At 35.0% G+C, this 21,438-nt stretch overlaps 1 protein-coding gene across 3 annotated transcripts; it reads left to right on the top strand.

The window, feature by feature from the left end:
- The first annotated feature begins 4,872 nt into the window (after nt 1-4,872).
- Nucleotides 4,873-7,145, top strand: LOC115979032 (UDP-glycosyltransferase 89A2-like). 3 transcript variants are annotated; one of them, XR_004088923.1, is made up of 3 exons: nt 4,873-6,442; nt 6,634-6,741; nt 6,927-7,145. XR_004088923.1 is itself a non-coding variant. In XM_031100980.1 (2 exons), exon 1 carries the CDS (start codon nt 4,984-4,986, stop codon nt 6,394-6,396), a length of 1,413 nt encoding a protein of 470 aa, XP_030956840.1. In that variant the 5' UTR covers nt 4,873-4,983; the 3' UTR covers nt 6,397-6,442; nt 6,637-6,877. The 3 variants fall into 3 exon arrangements, 2 of the variants coding, with proteins under 2 accessions (XP_030956840.1, XP_030956839.1); XM_031100980.1 differs by lacking the exon at nt 6,927-7,145 and having other exon boundaries at nt 6,637-6,877; XM_031100979.1 differs by lacking the exon at nt 6,927-7,145 and having other exon boundaries at nt 6,634-6,877.
- Nucleotides 7,146-21,438: the final 14,293 nt, after the last annotated feature.

Below are 21,438 nucleotides of genomic sequence, written 5' to 3'. Positions count from 1 at the left end.
CGAATAAGAGATCTGGAGTTTGTTGAGAACCATTTTTTCGACCCACATGGCATTACTTCATTGGCAACCCATGCCACATTAACATATTATTGATTTTTTGGGTAAATCTATTTAAAACCTAAAATAAGCTCATATCTCATTCAACTATATAGATTGAGCTCACATGGCCCGCGAGATCCTTATTTCAAGAGGCGGATTCATGGTCCAATTTCCTTTTCATCAATTGGGATCATAACTCATGATATCATCAATATCAACATATGGATCGGGCTTAAGCAATGAATCAAAGCTTACGGCCCATATTACCTCTCTTACACTCATGGCAAACGGCTTCTTCAACAAGAGCCCATATTTACACAAAATGACAACAAAACCCAAGGTACGTCATCTCATCTTCGGCTTATGATCCAAGCTCATTAGTCTTTTTGGGAAAATTTTGGGAATTGTGGTTTGGAGGGCCAAGAGGTATGTTTAGTAAAGCTTCAGCGGTTTAAAGTTGATAAAAAAGACATGTTACTTGGCGTGTCTTCTCTAACTCCCTGAACTCTGACGAGTTCGTGTGTAGCGGGTAACATATGGTAAGCATTTCTTATCACATAGCATTTTAGATGATAAAATTCCCCAATACTCTTTTCCTAAAACTTAATATTCATCATGTGACAAATACTCAATATCTCCAGCCATCTAACTGCTGAGAAAATAACTGTTCATTCAATCCTCAGTTGTTGCTATATAAATTTAGAAACTTCATTATATTATTCTACATAAATCTTATTACTACTTTCAGTTAAAATCCAACTCAAACACATGGCCTAATCTGATTGGCTATCTCCAACTATATACAAAATATTCATGATATCTCTGATACCCAGCTATTGTCTGCCACAATCTAACCTTATATTTCTCTGCCAATTGCCAAAACAAAGCATTAAATACTCTTCTTGCTCACCAAGATTAAGTCACAACCTAATGAGACCTTGACTAAATCTCTAAAAGCTTTCAACCAATCCTTCTATTACCTACTAGAAACATGTTGTAATGGAACCTTGGATCAAAAACACAAACACCCAAAAAAGGAAACATTTCTAGCTGAACCCCAGCAATGTATTTAGCACTTGACACTTGGCTGGAAGTGATATCATCAGCCATTTAATGCTGAAATCCCAGCAACCAGTTGCTATACCCAAAATAGCAAGATATCCTTGAAAGAGATCGTACCATTTTTCAGCCAAATCTTTGAAATGACATCTCTAGCAGTTTGAAATCACCCAACTGGCCTCATTTGCTTCTGCCCAAAGCAAACAGCTGTCTTATGACAGCTGTGACAGTTGTCTCAGGATAACTATCATAGCTTTTCCCTAGCAGCTGGGACAGATTTTTCAGAATAGCTGTCACAACTTTTTAGAACAGCTGTGACAGCTGACCTAGCAACCTGAGCATTACTGATTTTTCCACATTTGGCTAAAACCAAAACCAACTAGAGAAACTATCTTTTTTTTGCCAAAATACCTTCCTTTTCTATTGCTCTTTCCCCAGCAGCTCTTACCTAAAATAGCAAGAACACCTTAAACCTAAACAGACCATTTTTGGCCAAATCTTAAGATGGATTTTTTGAAGATTCATTACTAGTTGGGATAGATTTTGACTGATATTCTTTACTAAAATACCTCCTTAAACTTAGCTCTAAAGGGAACCCTTCATCAACACCTCAAAGGGGGGGACACCAATGGAGAAGAACAATTCTCTCATAAAACTTCTCTATTTTCTCTCCCTCTAATGATCTTCTTAAGCTCTCAATAAAGTACTGAGCTTTTGGGTTTTTAATTCCCAAAATTAGAAACTAAACTCTCCAGCCCTTAACTCATAAATGTCCTTTATAAGCCCTCATACATCCTCCAGCAAAAAATCCCAGCAGCTTTGCTAAACACACTACAACACTATTACTCTCTTATACTCATTATCTCACTTTCCATATTCTAAAGACACATATATCTTGCTGCCCATATCTCTAAAGATCTCTTTCTCCACTTCTCTTACACAATATCATACACACTTACTACACCATTACATATAACACACCACAACTCTTCTAAACTCCACTCTAATACTCTCTCTCTGAAATTCTATTGTTTTGCTGCCTATAAACACATCTCAATACTCTTCTACACTTATCTTACTGCTCCTATCTCCAAATACCTTTTCTCTTACAAAATATCTCCTCTTGGAAAGCAATCTCTACAACTTCTCCAACAGTTATAATCTCATATTTTTATTATCTTTAACCACCATATCTCTCATACTTCCATATATCATACATATTACAAATACTACATCTCACAAAACATTTACATCTTCTACTATCTCCCCACTTCTCAAGAGATATTAAACACTCATACTAAAAACCTTTCTCCTAGAAGGCACCAAGATCTCATATTAAAGCCCTTCTTTTAGAAGGCACAACTACTTTTTACAAAAGCCCTTCTCATGGAAGAAATAAATACTTCATACAAAAACCCTTCTCACGGAAGGCAACACTATTCATAACTTCACAACGACTAAAAGAACATTGTCAAAGGGGAAACTCATTTAAGTGCATGATAAGAGGAGCAAGATTAACCAGCCCCTACACATAGTTGGGCATACTCTCTGTCCCTCCAGTTGCACCCATTTTTCTCCTTCAATCTTGAAGTTATCATGGCAAATTGCCCTTCTACCGTTGGAATCATTCTGCTGGGATATTATCAACTCATAGAAGCTGTACAGTTGGAGCTATAAACCATACAAAGATAAGTGACTTTGCTTCTATATCTTTAAATTTACATCATTGAGTACATGATTACTTTACCTTTAAATATATACTACTTTATTTAAACTGTTATTACAACTACTGATCAAAGCTATCATATCAAACACATATTATATATTTATTCGACCATTATCGTGATTCTTAGACTTTGGCTTTAATAGTTTTGTAGGCTTAAAAATATGCCGATAGCCATTGGACCACGCGGTCCAATGTTGAGTTTTAGAGGCAACTCCCCAAAAAGAACCTGAAGCCTAGTAAGGTCATCCCTCCAACGGACCACATGTGGCTGGACAATAAAAAAAGGCCCCCGAACAGGGTTCAATCCCCACCTACACCAAAAACTGATTGATGTCTTGGTCTGATGATAAAGAGCTATCATTGAAAGCGAACAACATAGGTTGAAACTCTCTAAAATATATATATATATATATATATATATATTTCACAATAATATTGTACTCTTTTTCGTATGGTTTTATCTTGTGGTACTCAAAATATCTTTAGTTATTTAATTTTAATTTTAACATGACTTGAGTTTAAGTTAATCCCCAAACTAGGTTACATGTTTAAGTTTAATAATTTTTTTTTTTTATCAAACAAACTCAATCTTATTCATGAATTACTTCAATCTTATTGATTATGGGTTACTTGATTAACTTATTCTTTTTTTATATACAACAAACACTTTGACTAAAATATTTTACCCTTTTACAAATATTTGCTAATAATTAGTAACTCAATTATAATAGAAATTATATTATGTGAGTTAATTAGATAAAATAACTTTTATTTGTGAATTCATAAAAGTTTGATTTACTAAACTTGTATGGTTAAAAAATATATAATTTTTTACTACAAAATGGAATATTTATATTATCAATAAATTATAAATAATATTTTACTATCTTATGAAACTTATTTCTAACATACAAAATTCAATATTAAGTTTATATAAGTACATTTTTAAAGATTTCAACATATAATATTATAGATACTTAAATTGGACTCCATACTCACAAAATTGTTTATAGACACATCTTTATGGTTACTCTTTATTATCAAGTTAAGATACCGATTGGTTTTTGGTATAGACAAATCGAGTTTAAACAACATCTTTAGCTTGACGATAAAATTATTTACCAGTTAAACTAAGTAAAATCCCATAGACGAACAATTTAGTTTATTTATGGCCTTAGCTGTGTTTGAGACTTTGTTAGGTGAATTTTATTCATTTAAATATACAGATGTTTGTCATGTTATACTACAAAAAGTCTAGAGATACATATTTTGCCACTAATAATTTAGATGTCAATTTGTGATTGGAGTGTTTTAAGTGATAGACTCATATATATAAGTGATATAATCCAATTACCCGTTGCCTTCTAAGTAATTTGTGATAAAGTGTGTGCTAAAGCTTTATACAAAAGCTCGTTTTATACTGAGCAAGTTTGATATACTAAATGAAAATTACATTAGAAATAGTAATTTTTATTACCATAAATAAAAGATATTGTGATGAAATAGTTATTAAATATTAATATTCATAAATTTGGTTGTCAAATATGAAAAATTTATAAAATATGATGTATAAAAAAATAATTTATATTTATAAAAATATATTAATTTTAAAACCAATTTATATGTATTAAAAAATAATTATTAAAACCATTTAAAAATAATAATTATTCTTTAATTTAAATAATAATTATTCACCTATAATAACTAATCCATATAATAGAAGTTATTACACATAACGCAACCAAATATTCAAATGGCTGACTCTCAAAAAAAAAAATATTCAAATGGTTATTACACGTAAATTTATGACGGAAGTTATTACATCATACAAAAGTTATTGCAAATATTTTTTTTTTTTTTTTGATGAACCAAAGTTATTACACATGACGCACGCATGCACGCACGAAAAAAGTGAATCTTGTCTGGTTGTTAGTTGTTACACTAATAATTAATGAATTTTTTATCATAGTCTTACTCTTTTTTTTTTTTTGTGTGTCTATCATAGTCTTACTCTTAACTCCTAGTACTACTCGTTTCTTTATTTGTATTGTACTGTATTATTCATTGTGTGTCCAGCTAAGCGGACTTTCCACGCCAAAAACCATTCTCTCTCTCGCTGCTCTCTTTTCTCAAAGGTCTATCTATCTATAATCAGGATCATGTCTTCTTCGCAGTCACACATCCTGGTGTTCCCCTACCCTGCCCAAGGCCACATGCTCCCACTCCTCGATCTCACTCATCAACTCTCCCTCCGTGGCTTAACCATCACCATCTTACTCACCCCTAAAAACCTCCCCACTCTCTCTCCTCTCCTCTCTTCCAACCCTTCCATCCAAACCTTACTCCTTCCTTTCCCTCCCCACCCTCAACTCCCCCATGGCGTCGAGAACGTCAGAGACGTTGGCAACGCCGGAAACCTCCCCATCATGGCTGCCCTCACCAACCTCTACGACCCTCTTCTCCACTGGTTCACTTCCCACCCTTCTCCACCAATCGCCATCATCTCCGACTTCTTCTTAGGCTGGACTCTCCGCCTCGCCAACCAACTCAACATTCCCAGAATCGTTTTCTTCTCCTCCGGTGCGTTTTTGGCCTCCGTACTTTACAACTTGTGGCCTGCCACTAACGCACAAGCTCTTCGTTCTCTACCCACCCTTGATTTTCCTGATCTCCCCGGATCGCCCACCTTTAAGCAGGACCATCTTCCCTCCGTGTGGCGCTTCTATAACGAATCCAACCCCGAGACCCACTTCATCAAAGATGGTATGCTCGCTAATACCGCCAGCTGGGGTTGCGTTTTTAACAGCTTTCATGAATTGGAAGGTCATTACTTGGATTACCTGAGAAAGAACTCTCGGGTCTACGGGGTTGGCCCGTTAAGCTTGGTGGGCATCACTTCCAACGGTGTTGGTCGGGGCAACCCGGATTCTCATTCGGGCAATGATGACCACGTCAAAACGTGGCTTGACGGGTGCCCCGAAGGATCCGTTCTGTATGTGTGTTTCGGGAGTCAGAAGCTGTTGAATAAACAACAGGTGGAGGGTTTGGCTTCCGGGCTAGAAAAGAGTAAGACCCGATTTATATGGGTGGTGAAAACGGGTGCGGAGGTCGGGTTTATCCCGGATGGGTTTGAGGAGCGAGTGACAGGGACTGGGAGGGGTGTGATATTAAAGGGATGGGCCCCACAATCGATGATACTGAGTCACAAAGCAGTGGGTGGGTTTCTGAGTCACTGTGGGTGGAACTCGGTGTTGGAAGCGATAGTGGGAGGGGTAATGATATTGGGTTGGCCAATGGAGGCGGACCAATTTGTGAATGCAAAGCTATTGGTGGAGGACATGGGCGTGGCCGTTTGGGTGTGTGAGGGGACCAACTCTGTGCCTGACCCGGACCACTTGGCAAGGGTCTTTGATGAGTCAATGCTTGGGGATAGTGCCACGAAAGTGAGGGCAAAGGAGTTGAGGGACAAGGCTTTTGAAGCGGTCAGTGGTTGTGGTAGCTCTTCAACGGATTTGGATGCACTTGTCAAAGACTTGGGTCAACTCAGCTCAGCTCCCACCGTGCGTGAGTGAGATTAGGCAAAAATCTAGGACTACACCCTTTGTGCCACGATTCATGGCAAGTATCACTGAATCTATTCTCAAGTAATAGCCTTTTTATAGGTTAGGCAGGGTGCCAAAACTGTATTCTTTCTTGTAAAAGAGTTCAATATTCTCTTCAGTCTTTTTTTTGATAAGTTCTCTTCAGTCTTTTATTATTAAAAATCATAGAAAGAGAGAATTTTTAAGGCTTATAATTTGTTTTTGCAGCAGTGCCGCACACTATCTTCATTTTTGTATCTGAACATAACCTTCAACGCAAATGTGGTGTGGCTCTATGTAAGGTCATTCATGGGCTCATAAAAATTATTTTTTGAGGTATGCGTGAGATATCTCTCTTACAATATATCATGCGTCTCAGATACGTGAATCTTATATATTGTAGGAGAGGTATCACAAAACCGTCTCATGAGATACCTTTCATTTGAATGTTTGAATCACTTTTTGAAATACAGAGTTGTCTAAAATTGGGTAAGATGGTGCTTCATTCTTTGTGGTTGCAGAGTGATAGTGTAAGGGGAATGTGCTCTTCTTTTTTTCTACGAAGCACAGAAACCTGTCTTTGCTCCTAGTGTGGACTTGGTTAAAGATATAAACAAAGCAGCCATAGTTGCAAGAGATGTCTATTTTAGTTTTGTTAATCTTGTTGTAGGTTGCAACATGTAGCTCATGTTCTGGCAAAAGAAGCTTTGCTGAGTTGTAATTCCCAAATTTGGTTTTTTTTTTTTTTTTTTTGAATGAAAAAGGAGGTCTCCAGTGTGAGCTCATGAACCTCACACCACGTGACAGTAATGAGTAATATCACATGTACCACATGGGCCTTACTGGTGCTATTGCTCGAATCGCTCATCTTTAGGTGCTGGGACAAGGACTCCTACCATCAAGCGACACCTCGTGTTGTATTCCCCAAATTGGGTTGAAGACTATGTCTTAATTTTAAGTAAAAATTTGTGGTTTTCTCTTGGAAAAAATAAAATGTCTCATGCTCTCTTTTACCTAGAGCACATGAAGGATTTTGATAGACCAAGAATGTATTGAACCCTTTGGTAACTTAATTAATTAATTTAGCCAAGTGAAATTAATTAGATTCAATTACATGCAATGAGTATGATAGCATAAACAAATCACCAAATAACTAAATGCAATGGAAATTAAATTTGACACGGGTGATTCGTTTATGAATGGAAAAAATTACCGAGGCAAAACCCCACCGAGTGAATTTAAGATCACCACTCCCGAAAATTTACTATTATCAAAACAAGCGGTTACAAGTAAAAGGAATCCTAATACCTAATACCAACCTACAATTAAACCCTTACCCCAATACCCAATAGACTTGCAATGTAGTGACAATCTCTCCTTTCAATGCACGACTCCAAGTACGTGACTAACTAATCGATGCACAGATCCAAGTACGTGACTAACACACTAACTTGAGAAAGATGTTGGCTGTAAAGTTCTTCAGTTTATTCAAATAATGAAAATCAAGAAACTCCTTGGTTACAAAACCCTTGGCACAAAAACGCAGTAGCTTCTACAAAGAATATGACAAACTAGGGCAAATTTGTCTCCGGTCACAATATGCGTGCAACAACAATTGCAACAAACTTTGCATCACCTTTGACGGCTCTCAAAATAATCCTTATATATGTCTAGGGTTGTGAGAAAAGGAACCCTACACAGATACACTTGGATATGCATGAAAACAAATCTGGAAATCTAAATTTCGTAATTCTCGATAGATATTGTTTCTGTTGAGCAGCAGTCGAGTATCAGCATTAAACCTCGATAGATATTATTTGTCAAGTTATTTGTCGAGATTTAATAAACAATACTTTTTTACTTGTTTCTTGAACAGATTTGTATGGCTTCAATACTAGACTTAAACTCTTGTTCCTTGAAATACTAAACCCATCTTAGATCTACCCAATTACAAGTAAATTGCGTTTTGTTAAAAAATTAGCCAATTTACAATAACATATGTTCTAACAAGTTTCACATATATCCTAACAGACTTTAATATTTAAAAGTGAATAAGACATACTAATGGGTCCACCATTTGTCGGCCCACGACTTTTGAAGGTGTAAGAGCATTAGAGCCTTTTAGCATCTAGACTTCTAAAACATATCTTATTTCACAATCTCAAAAGCTACTTTTTCTATTATATTGTACCACTTTAGAGTATTCACATCAAGAATACTATAATGCTAAAATTGCTATTAATAATAATCAACACATAAAAAACACACTACATCAAACATGTTAAATGCCATAATTTTTTAGGCCTAGCTACAGTGAACTGCCATCTCTAACAACTCACTATAGCAAGGTGTTAAAAAAAATATTATTTGTTTAATCCCACACGCGTGCTCTTTCCCTTATTTTCATCACACGCTGCCTCTCTTCCCTCTTCTTTTCTGGTTCTCCCTTCTCCCACGCCTCATCGGACGCTTCTCCTCTCTCTCTCTTTCTCTCTCTCTCTCTCTCACTCTCTCTCTCTCACTCTCTCTCTATATATATATATATATATTTTGTTGGTTCTCTCTCAATCCAAGCCACGATGCTCCGTTCCTTTCACCCATGCCTCATGTTGCCTACCTTCATTCAACCCATGCTGCCAAAAACTGAAGTTCTTCCCTTCTCCCTTTGACCGAACCCAAAAACCAAAGCTTTTCTCTTCTTCCTCAGACCAAACCCAAAAACCCAAGCTCTTCTCTCCCTGACCGAACTGAAAACTCTCTCTCTGAACTCGATCTCCCTGTGGCTTCTGATTTGTTTTAGTGGGTTTCGGAAATGGGTCATGGTGGTGGTGGTTTGTGGGTCTAATTTAGAGGCATGGTGGTGAGATTGGTCGTGAGGCACGGTGATGAGATCAGTGGGTTGGATTGCTGGGTTATAATTTTGTTTTGGTGGATGGTTGTTTTTGGTAGATGGTTGTGGTTTTGCTTTGTTTTCTTTTCTTTTCTTCCTATAGTGGGTTAGATTGGCCATCGGTGAGTGCTTGGTTGTGATTCGTTGGAGGATAGAAATGGTATCGGTGAGTGTGTGGTTGAGATTTGGTGGAAGAGGAAGGTGGCTGAGATTTTGTTTTTGTAGTGGTTAGTAGTTTATGTGGTGGTTGGTTGTGATTTTGATGGATGTTTATGGTTATGCTTTGGGTTTTTATTTTTCTTTTCTTCCTACAGTGGATTATGGTTGCCACGGTGGTGTCTATGCTTGTGGTGGTGATGGGTTGTGGGATTTTTTTTTTTTTTTTTACATACGGTGGGTTGTGGTTGCTACAGTGATGGTTGTGGTAGATGTGGTGGTGGTGGAGAAGGTGGTTGCTATAGGTTGTTCTGTAGTTGTTTTTTATTATTTTAATGAATAGTTTATATTATTTAAATGAAGTAGTATAAAAGATAGAAGTTTTGATGTTAGATGTATTTTAAAGTGAGGTGGTATAATAGATAAAGTAACTCTTTGAGTTGTTAAAAGCTAAAATTTTTAAAATCTTTGACGTGAATGCTTTTACAACACACTCAACATCCCAAACTCTATTCTTTTACCACTTTATTTAAATATTATTTTTTTAATCTTTCTTTAATTTTTTTTTTTCCAATGGTCATAATTTTAAATAATCATCTTATTGTAACGGTCATTTTTTTAAACTTGACTTTCCTTAACATATATATATTTTTTGAATGATCATATTTTTGGAAATTTGTTTTTTCATGATAATCATTTTTTATTTGAAAATTTTTCCCTTTTTCAATCAAATAGGTTCTTTGAAGAGTGACGATGGAAATTCATTTTTGCTTCAACTAAATTAAACTATCAACTTATCAAAATCCATTTATGCGAAATATAAAATATCAACCTATCAAAATTCATTTACACAAAACATGAACTATTTTTGAAGAGTGACAATGGAAACTCATTTTTGCTCCAATTGAATTAAATTATCAACTAGTCAAAATCCATTTATGCAAAACAAAAACTGTTAACCTAAATATAATATAAACAATCAACCTATCAAAATTCATTTATGCAAAACATAAACTATCTATGAAAAGTGACAATTGGAAACTCATTTTTGCTCCAATTGATTTAAACTATCAACCTCTCAACCTATCAAAATCCATTTACGCAAAACAGAAACTATCAACCTTTCAAAATTCATTTACACAAAACATAAACTATCAATCTGTCAAAATCTATTTATGCAAAACATAAACTATCTGTGAAGAGTTACAATGGAAACTAATTTTTGCTCTAATTGTTTTAAACTACCAAGGTAGAAACAAATTACTGTATAAAATATGATAAAACCTTGAAGACAACATTGTTAAGAAATTATCACCATAGATAAAAGGAACATAAGCAAAATAAGTTCAAAACAAGACATAAATGTCGAAGATATGATATCAAACATAGAAAATACATAAGTATTTTATATAAACTAAAATGTTGTGATTACATAAGTGGAATATGATAACAAAATAATAAATCATTGCCACAACCTACTACCAAAATAAAGTTGGAACAATATATCATCTACATGTGTCAAACCTAAGTTTAGAATAAGCCACTACCAAAATAAGGTCAGAACAAGATATCATATACATATGCCGAACCCCAAGCCTAAAATAAGTTACTACCAAAATAAGGTATGAATAAGACATCATCTTCATATGCCAAACCCAGCTATTTACTCTAATTTTCGTCTTGCAAGGATTTGATCTTGGAGATTAAAAAAAAATGTATTTTTATTTATTTATTTAAAAACATGCCACTTGTATCCCTCATCTTTATTCTTTCATCATCTTTAATAATTTCAAGACGAAACCTTTCCTATTCAATATCAAATCATTGCTCATCCACTTGAACCCTTTCCTCTTTGATATGAAAAGCCTCTTTTTCTTGTTCAAGTGATTCATGAATATATTGCAATTTCTTTGCCAAGTATTCCCCAAAATCTTTCTCACCATCTTTTCTCTTTCGATTAGCTTTTTCAGCTTTTCTACCAATTGGTCTCTCGAGCACCATTATGTCATCATCATTACTACCAACTAGATCTATTGAACTCAGAGTATGAGGTAACCCTTTTAATCTTTTCTTAGGCATACTCCCCTTTGGTTGGTTCTTCAACACAAGCCAACAATGTTCAAATAGGAAAACTGCATTTTCGATGATGCTTTATATAGAGCCTTCACTTCATCCAACTATTTTTTTTTATTTTTTATTTTTTTATAAATAGAACATAATTAGTATCTTCAAACTATTGGTAAATTAATATTGTGACACCATTGCATTAATTTATTCCTTCTTTTGGTCAATCGCACCATTTTGATTTTGAGCTTCAACTTTAGTTATGAACCCAGCAAATTTACTTGTCTCCCTATTAATTGTTCCCCATCGACTTGATAGAGGGGAAGAAGAATGTGTGGTTCCAAAGGTATTGTTCTTGCAAAAGTATTGCCAAACTTTCTCACAAAATGTCTCTTGCTTTTACTCATTACCATGCATGGCATCCATGCTAATGTTAAGCTATGTAAAGACAAGAAGGTTGTCTTCATCTACACTTAAGTTGCCACCCTATTATGTTGTCTTAAGGGTGACTATTTCAACTTCTGACAAAGAATCTTGTATGGGCATTGAAGTATTTTAAGACGCACTTAAAAATGGTACCACGAAATTGGAATCTGCTTGTAAGATATTAGCATATAGTTATATGTCCTCTTATGAATCCATCCCTTTTAAATAGGTAATGTAAATAATAACAGAACCTACTTAAAGACACTCCTACAAGGCACCCAAATCACAAAGAATATAAAATGATAAAATAAGACAACTAACTTAAGAAAGCATTTAAAATTTCTCCCATAATTAAATTCATAAATGTAAATAAGACAACCAAGAGCAAAGAGATCACAATACAATTGGAACTTGGAAGAAATACATAGAGAATGGAGTTTTAACAATGGTGCATGGCGTTTTAACAAAACTAGATTCAAGAATCATTCATAAACAACAAAGGGCCATGTTTAAGATAGCATTCTTAAAAAGAGCTACGTCAACATCACAAGCTATAATTGACTTCCCATTTACTAAGTTGCATTAAGCTTTCCAATGTTTTAAGCCGAACTCGTGGGGTAAAAAAATGGTACTGCAGTGTGTCATTCCTCTGATTTGGTATTCAAATTATAGCATGAAAACTTTAAGAATTGACAATGGGAAGGAGTGTGTGAAAGCAATGTTAATGTTCTGGTAGGCTACTAAGAACTAGAACTAGACAAAGTGTGACAATTAAGGTTCAAGACTAAAGGGTCTCTCTCTCAATAGGTAAATTTAGATATAAACAGAAACTTAGTTTGTTAATCATTACAAAAGTAGGTCCCACATATTCTTGGCCAATTAGGTCACGATTATTTTGTAACTTGGTTTAGTAGGATTCAATTTTGGCTTAGCTACGGGTTTTAGTTCAATTAAAGGAATTTTGTAAGGGTTTAAAACTAAACATTTGGATGCATCCTAAACAAATCTATGCAATTACAACGAATTTCAATAAAACAAAAATTTTGGCTAAACATTAATTAATTCTACCTATCCCATACAAATAGGAACAAAATTAACCCCACTACTACACACCCCCTTCATGAAAACCAACACTACTACAATTAGTCTAATGGACCCACAATCCCAAATATAGTATCAATCAAATGAAAGATATGGATAGCGATACTTACTGGTAATTGAAGTTGAATCTGTGAGCAAACTTTCTAAATCAAACGATTGGTGAGCACCTGAAGTGTCCAATCTTGTGACAAAAAGCAACAATCTACCGTGATGAAGCTAAGATACTTAACCCTGTTGACCCAAACGATTGATGACCTAAACGGTGAGAGACTATCGCATTACTGAGAGGACCTAAACAAAACCCCCAACATTGACGGAGCTTAAATTTGAGATGACCCAAATGAAACCTTAACCCAAACTTAAAAACCCTTGAATCTTCTGTCTAAAGAGGGAGTGATAGTGTGGGCGCAAGGAAGTACGCCTCAGCCTTGGCATGGACCGAGTGGAGGGTGAAAAATGGAATCGCCACCTAGATTAGGTTTAGGAACCATATTGGGTGTTTTGGGCCACTCACTTACATACATAGGTCTGCATATCAGATTATGGATCTAGAGTTTGGGTACGGCTTGGGAAGGTGTTAGGCACCCAAGACCACTTGGCTTGTGTGCCGGCCTTCATTATGTGTTGCTAGGTCATATTTGAATAAAGAAACTATTAAAAGAGCCGTAATCTTTAACCCTAAACATACATTATGCACTTAATTAAAATAACACACACAACGTGTTAAATACCATATAACAAAATAAAAGGAAACAAATAAAACACAAATCAAACATTATTTTAAAAATGAATAGATAACAATTAAATAAAACACACAAGGAAAATAAAGTAAACTAAACGGCAAAAATACCAAAATAAACATGGAAAATAATTAAACATAATTAATTAACCTAAAATAGAGTAAAACAATATCAAATAATATGTGAAAAATGATTAAAATAATAAAAACAAGATTTTTGTTAAATCTGGGTTCGAGGTGCGTACGCATGGTCAAAACCATGCACATGCCTACTCAATGATGCGTACGCATCCTTTAGTACAAATCCTTAAAAATTACATTTTGCAAGTTGTAACAAACAAAGATATAACATGTGAGATCAAATAAACATGTTAGAAACCCTAAATGCTTAACTAACATAAAGCAAATAATATAAATATCAATATAAACAAATAAACATGAAACAAAATCAAGTAAGCATACCAAACTAACATAAAATAAATAATTATGTTAAACTTTACATAAAACCAAAAAAATAAAACAAGAACAACCAAAACAGATTATAAACAACCTAAAATCAAATTAACACATATAAAAAGAATTAAAAACAATAAACAAATCAAATATAACAATTAGAAAAGACTATATTAATAAACTCATGTGAATCCTATTAAACAAAGAAGGAGTTCATGGAAAGACCACTCATTTTGCTTAAGATTATGAGTTTAGAGTTTGTTTAACCGATCCCTCAGTACCTACAACACAAAGATTAGATTGAAAGGAAAATATAATTGAAGAACACAATAATTGTTAGTAATCACAACTCAAGAACAAAAGGTTTTGTAAAACTAATTTAAGAATGTTGAGGGCCATTTGTGGAAGCCCGGGCAGGAAGAAGGCCCAATAATGAGGGCAACAAAGAACTGACAAAATAGATAGCAAAAACCCATTAGGCCCAAGCGGCAGGAATAATGGATCACAGGCCCAACAAATAAATAAATGGGTCTTGAAGAGGCAAGTGGGCTCAAAGAAGCCTAGAAAGAAAGAAATAGCATCTCATGGGCAGTGTATGAGGTAGAAAAGTGAGAAAGGGCCGCTGCAAGCCCAAGGCAATGCAAACTAAGAGAGTAAGGGGTTTATGGCAGGCCCATGAACCCCAAAGATGAGAATAAGGTTATTGGGCCGAGGAAACCCAATGAAGTTAGTAAAAAGCCCATGGGAGTGTGGAATTAGCAAACGGGTCGAGGAAGCCCAAAGAAAGCAATTGGGCCATGGATGCCCAAAGGAAAGCCCAAAGGGACATAGGAGCCCATGAGTAAAAGCAAAACAGTGCCCATGACAGGCCACTGAGAAAAGGGATAAACGGCTGGCCCAAAAAAAAGGTACAGCAGGATTAAGTTATTACGGCAGGAATAATAGTTCAACGTTGTAGGAAATAAAGAAAATAAAAAATGGGTCAAAGAAACGTAAGGCCCATCATCATACAAAGCCCAGCTCCTGAATGGAGCAGGAAATTAAAGAAAAGCCCACATGAAAGGTCAGAAAACACAGACGGAGAGTCTCTAGATCATAGTAGACGCATGAGCAGCAAGCAGACTCTTGGACATATCTGGGAGGGAAGCACGCGCAAGGCCCAGGCACCACCAGCTTGTACCCAGCCAATATAGGACATGGTGGGGCCATGGGCCAGAGGTTAGAGGCAAGGGGGGTATGGTTTGGTGGTGGGGAGGGGGGAAAAGATCTATTTTATGGCTCCTACCCAAGCCCTTTTGGGAGGTACGTTGTGCTGGGATGATAGACCACCCAAAAGATGCAAGTTTGAGGGGAAACCGTTGGGTGCATGCCTTGAGAGTAGAGAGAGAAAGCATTTATACCGTGGCAGGAAGAAGTGTTACGGTATACAGAGGAACGAAACAAACCTACCTCTGTCTGGCAAGGGTGAATGTCGTACAGACCTGGTGGTTGGCAAGTACGCCCAAACCAGACAAAAGCGGTTTAGGGGCAAAATGGTAAAACCTTGGTCACGGCAGGCACTATAAAAAGGCCCTTGCGATGCCCTGAAAAAGGGACGGAAAAACAAAGCATTTATGAAGTAGAAAGAAAAATAGAGTAAAGAAAGAGAAAAAGATAAGAAAGACAAACATAGAAGAAAAGAGAGGAAACTAAGGGAAAAAGAGAGAGATAGTTCAATGGGCATGTACCAGTAGATCGGTTTCCGTCTCTCCCCCTTCAAATTCTGCTCTCTTCCAAAACGTAACAAAGATTATTTGTGGGCAATAACCATTCAGGTCCGACTCCCTCAAAGCCATTAATCCCCACGGCAGAATCTTTTCCTAGGAGATTATTTGCATTGAGAAGAGGCGTTCTCCCCTCTTTGGTTTTGCTTTAGCAGACTAAGGTTAAAACTTGATTTATGTCTATTTGATTAGTTCGTATTATTTTCTTTTCTCCTTTACTTTCTCTGAGAATGACATTATCACAACTATAATCATGCTTTATGCTTTATAAGTAGGGATTACATAGCCATTTGTTTAAATTATCAAAATACTCTGTTTTTTGTTATTGTTATTATATCTGTCTGCCGTAACTCGTCTGAAACAGTTCTGCTTGCTGTAAGTTTACTCCTGCCAGACAAGGCATAAGTTTGTGCATAAATTGGCCCAAGTTGAGTTACAATTGGGCCGGCCCCAACTCCCTTACTCAGAAATATTCGAGCCCATCACCACAGGAGGCAACCCAACACACCATACACAAAAAAAGGCCCCTACAAAGAACAAGTTTCTGGCTTAGAACTAACTAAAGAGTGGTTTTTCGATCATTAAAAAACATATTCAAGTCTGTGTGTGAGTTTAGAAAAGATGAACTAGGGTTTTAGAGAAGATGGAGACAAAAAAATAAACTCACTCTAGCTAGGGTTTTGATTGGAGACATAAGGTGAGTATTTATAAGTTAAAATTAGAGTTTTCAAGACTTTTTAGAGCTCTTTAGACGTTTCCAAGGGTCTAGGGGCTGGCCCACATCAAAAAATGATGTTTTGGGCCCTTAAAAATGAAGTTCCACTACCCAGAAAATGAGTGTGCATATGCATCTTTCGAGTGTGCGCATGCACACTTGATTCATGCGTACGGATACCCTAAATTTTACTGCTCGAATGACCCGACTTCAAACGGTCATAACTCACTCAATATAAATCTAAATTAGGCAAATTTGTGTTTAAATTGAAGCCCAGAATGTTTACTTTCCAATGAAATAAACTTCACTTAAAAATTATTTGTGGATCAAAAGTTATGGTCAAAATAGTAAGCAAATGTCATTTTTCAACATCGTTTTCAAAGCAATTTGAGCACTTTTGAGTTGTGATTACTTCCAAACTATTGTGAACTCTTTAATTACCATTGATTGACATATTTCAAGCTCATCATTAGAGTTGGGGACCAAAATTTATTAACGGGTACAAAATGAAGTGTCTATAGATAAAGTGATAAAGAGAAGAGAAAATGGGTAGAGGGACAATGTGCTAGAGTGCTAGGTTGAGCGGCATGGGGAGACAAAGAGTGATCAGTAGAGGCATGGGAGAGAAAGAGAGAGCGGCTTGGTGAGTTTTGGAGAGAGAGAGAGAGAGAGAGAGAGAGAGAGAGAAGATGATAAACTAAAGAGAGAGAAAGAAGGCATATATTTTAGGAGGATAGGGAATAAAAAAATATATTATTTTAGGTTTGGAACATTGCTACAGTGTTTTGTAAATTTAGGATGGTTCTGTAGCTAAGTTGTAAATTTCTTTACAACTAGTCTCCTGGATAATGCATCTATTTAATGGTTTAATGCTAAAATTTAGCATATTCGGAGTTTTACAACTCTGGATATGAATGCTCTTAGCATTGGGTGTTTAAACACTCAAAATGCTTTTTTGGCACACTAAACAACAAAAAACAAGCTTCATTCAATGTGCCATTTTTAAACAAATTTACAAGTATGCTATAGTGTTATGCTTTTAGTATTCGTTACTGTAGCATCTCTTAAACATTTTCTTTTATAAATTAAACTCTCTCTCTCTCTCTCTCTCTCTCTCTCTCTTGCATCGATCTTTGTGGGTTGTGGCTACGATTAGGTTGCGATGGTAGGGTTGATTTTGGGCTCGGTTTAGTTTTCGTGGTGGGTTTGTGATTTGCAATATGTTTGTGGTGGTGGGTTTGCATAGTGAAAAACTTGATGGATTTGGTTTGATTTAGGACAATTTTGTGGAATTTAATGGTGGAATGGTGATAATTTTGGGAATAATCGTTGGTGGGTTTGTGAGGAATTTGTATATTTTTCAATATTTTTGTGGTGGGTTTGTGGTTTTGCCAAAGGGTTGGTTTTATTTGGGTTTTGGTTGGAAAATTTGTGATGGATAGCTTGGTTTTGTTGGTTTTTTTTTTTTTTTTTTTTTTTAATGGTAGGGTTATTTTAGGTTATTTTTATGAGTGATGTTTTAAAATAAGAAATGAGATATATGGTGAATTATGAAAGTCTATTAAAGTAGCATTTTGTTGTGCTAAGAAGCATTTTTTTTAGCACACTAGTTTCTAATGCTTTTAGTATTTATTGCTTCTCACGACAATAATTCTTCCATGGACTATATGAATGTCAATAAGAAGAAAATGCAAAGGAAGACGTCTAATGCATCTTGCATATGTATCTAAATTTCTATCATTCCCTAAAGTTTGATTTTGAAAATCTTAGAGTGCCTTACATTACATCTAGTGGCATAGTTAATTATACATGAATTTATAATCCCAAAATTAAAAATTTTCTATTCTATAGGTCATGCTTCTTTCAAATAAATTATTGTATTATTTATCCCAAAAAGATAAATGGATGCTAACAGCCTTAAAACTCAATTGGTTGACATCTTCTGCATGCTTTTAATGGAGACATTTATGTTTCAAATCCCTCATCCTCTATTGTAAGTGTAACCATCAAATTATTTAAATAATAGAAAAAGAGATAAATAGATGAGATGAGTTAACTCTTTAATTAATATTCCAAAAATTATTATCTCATCTCGTTGGTTTTATTTATTTATTTATTTATATAAATTTATTTATAATTTAATAGTTGGGGAGAAAGGATTTGAACCCTAGTTTATTTAATAAAATGATACAAGAAATGAAGAATAAAGGGCCGATAAACCCAAGATAAGGTCTTAGAGCATTCATATCAAGCTCAGTACATTTTTAGCCAAATAGCTAGGTAATCTACTATTCACATACAACTATACCAAACTCAATACACTATCATTATTTTATTTCTATTTTATTTTATCTCTCAATTATTTATCATTTTTTTTCTCATCCCATCCTTTCCAAAAACAATGAATGTTCTCTCAGCAAACAAAAGCACAACCAAAAACACAAACTCCGCACTAGAAACTCATTTACACACACACACACACATCTTTTTTTTTTTTTTTTTTTTTTTTGTTGTCATTTCATCCTTTTCAAAAATAATGAATTTTATCTCTGGAAACAAGAGCACAACCAAAAACACAAACGCCACACTAGAAACTCATTTAAATACACACACACACCACTGCCAAGTCGCCGAATGGAAGGCTGATCTTGCTAGAGCATCAAATTTAACCATCAGACTCAAGTGACAACCATATCTCGATGGAGCACTAGACCAATGCACGAGATTGATGTTATGCACCACCATGTTCACTAAGTGCTCGTTTGGTTCAGCTTTTTGGGGCAAAAAGTCACAATTGCTTTTTCAAACTGTGATTTTTTTTTTTTTTTGGGGGTGTTTGGTAAGACTTTTGGATGTTACATTTTGGGCCCAAAAAAGAAATTTCTTTTCTTGATTTTTTGTATTGGACCCTTGGAGCTACGATGCGAAAACGCCATATGGTTTATAAATGTTACCTTTGGTCATTTTAAGTACTATCCCTAAACTACCCTTGTTTTTATTTTGAAATTCCAATTTTACCTAGATGTTACCTCGAGACACACATACCACTACACACTCTTGGTGCAATGGTCACCCCACAAGTATAAGTGCTTGTGGGGTGTGGGGAACAAGGCTAGAGTTCAAGTCTCTAAGAAGGAGTTTCACATACATATACACTTAGATTAGGTTAGAGTAGAATTTCTACTTTGTATCAATATATATATATATATATATATCATTTTTTGGTAATTTATAACTTAAACATCCGCTTTTATAAGTGCTAGCTAAACACTCAGCTTAGAAAAAAAAAATGACAACTTTTACCAAACGCTCTACTTTAAATAAAAAACTTAATTTCATACCGTACTTTTTAAAACTGTCAATTTTTCAAAAAGCATAGTTTCAAAAAGCTGAAACAAACTCATACTAAATCAACTCACCATTGGTTGGATTAGAAATTTCTCAACTTGACATTAGTGGATTTGGTTGAAAATCCCTCCAACCTGACCTTGCATACATGCTAAATAAGGATGTTAAATTAGATCGTCAGGTTGGGAGTGAAAACTGAAAGGAAAAAAAAATCATTTTTTAAAATCATAGGGTTCCTTATAATATGACAAGCGACATTGCAAATGTTGCACAATATATGATGAGCAATACTAGGACCATACCATTTTACACAACTTTGACCACAACTCGCTACGCGGCAAGTTGTGTACTACTAACTACTTGCAAGACAACTCACGATGTGGCGAGTTGTGAGTGGTAGCATTGCTCATAAATGATACATAAAATTCGAATAACATGTCTATCTTTTGTTACGTTGGAGAACACCATTACAGCAAGTATAGGAGGTTTAAATTTCACTATATCTAAAACATATATACTTCTTATATAGAAACAAACTTTCCTATCATTCCTTTTTAATCCGCTACATGGTAAAGATAATGTATCTCATGCAAGTGCAACTATTGCATGTAGTCACAATCTCAAAACTTGGGAGATATAATTATTAATATGAACAATTATGGTACAAGGCTTTTCACTCATTATTATTTAGTTAAATTGCAATTAATAATTTGAATTTGATATACGGTATTAAAATTGATTCTTCCGAGGTTTAAATATTTAATTTTGGATAATGAATTTCTTAGATATCGTAATTTCATAATACTTCATTTTGGGGCATAAAATATTTTCAAAGTAAATTTAAACTTTACTAGTTCAACTTGTAACCATTAAAGGAAAATTCGAAATCCGCCACTACAAGTAGGAATCAACCGAAAACCAAAACATTTTTTTTTTTTTGAGAAATGTCGCATATATATAAAGAAATTTGAAACAAGGAAACAAAACTTTTAGTTATGTAATTTTTTTTAGATACCAGACCGCCTGGGAATTTATTCAAAAAACGAAATCGGTGAACATCACAAAACAAAAGAGGAGCAATGTCAGCAGGAAGGTCTCCCAACCAAACCTTGCGAGCCCACAACAGAACTGGCTTTCTTAGCTAAAGCAACAGCAACAAAGTTTCACAAGGAAACTAATAGTCTAATAGATCAAGTGTTTCATATCTTCGTACACAAGGAAACTAATAGTGAGATAAATAGAACTTAATCTTGAAATAATTATCAAACACAGAACTGCATCATTTTGCATCAGTCAAATCACCCCATATTATCATCACAAAATTCATCTGTGAGAACTATTCGCAACACTTATACATACAAGTACTTAAAAATTAACT

The sequence above is a fragment of the Quercus lobata genome, chromosome 3 (genome assembly GCF_001633185.2).
Source record: "Quercus lobata isolate SW786 chromosome 3, ValleyOak3.0 Primary Assembly, whole genome shotgun sequence".
Classification (NCBI taxonomy): domain Eukaryota; kingdom Viridiplantae; phylum Streptophyta; class Magnoliopsida; order Fagales; family Fagaceae; genus Quercus; species Quercus lobata.
The sequence above is the reverse complement of the archived record's forward strand: the minus strand, read 5'-3'. Positions and strand labels throughout refer to the sequence as shown.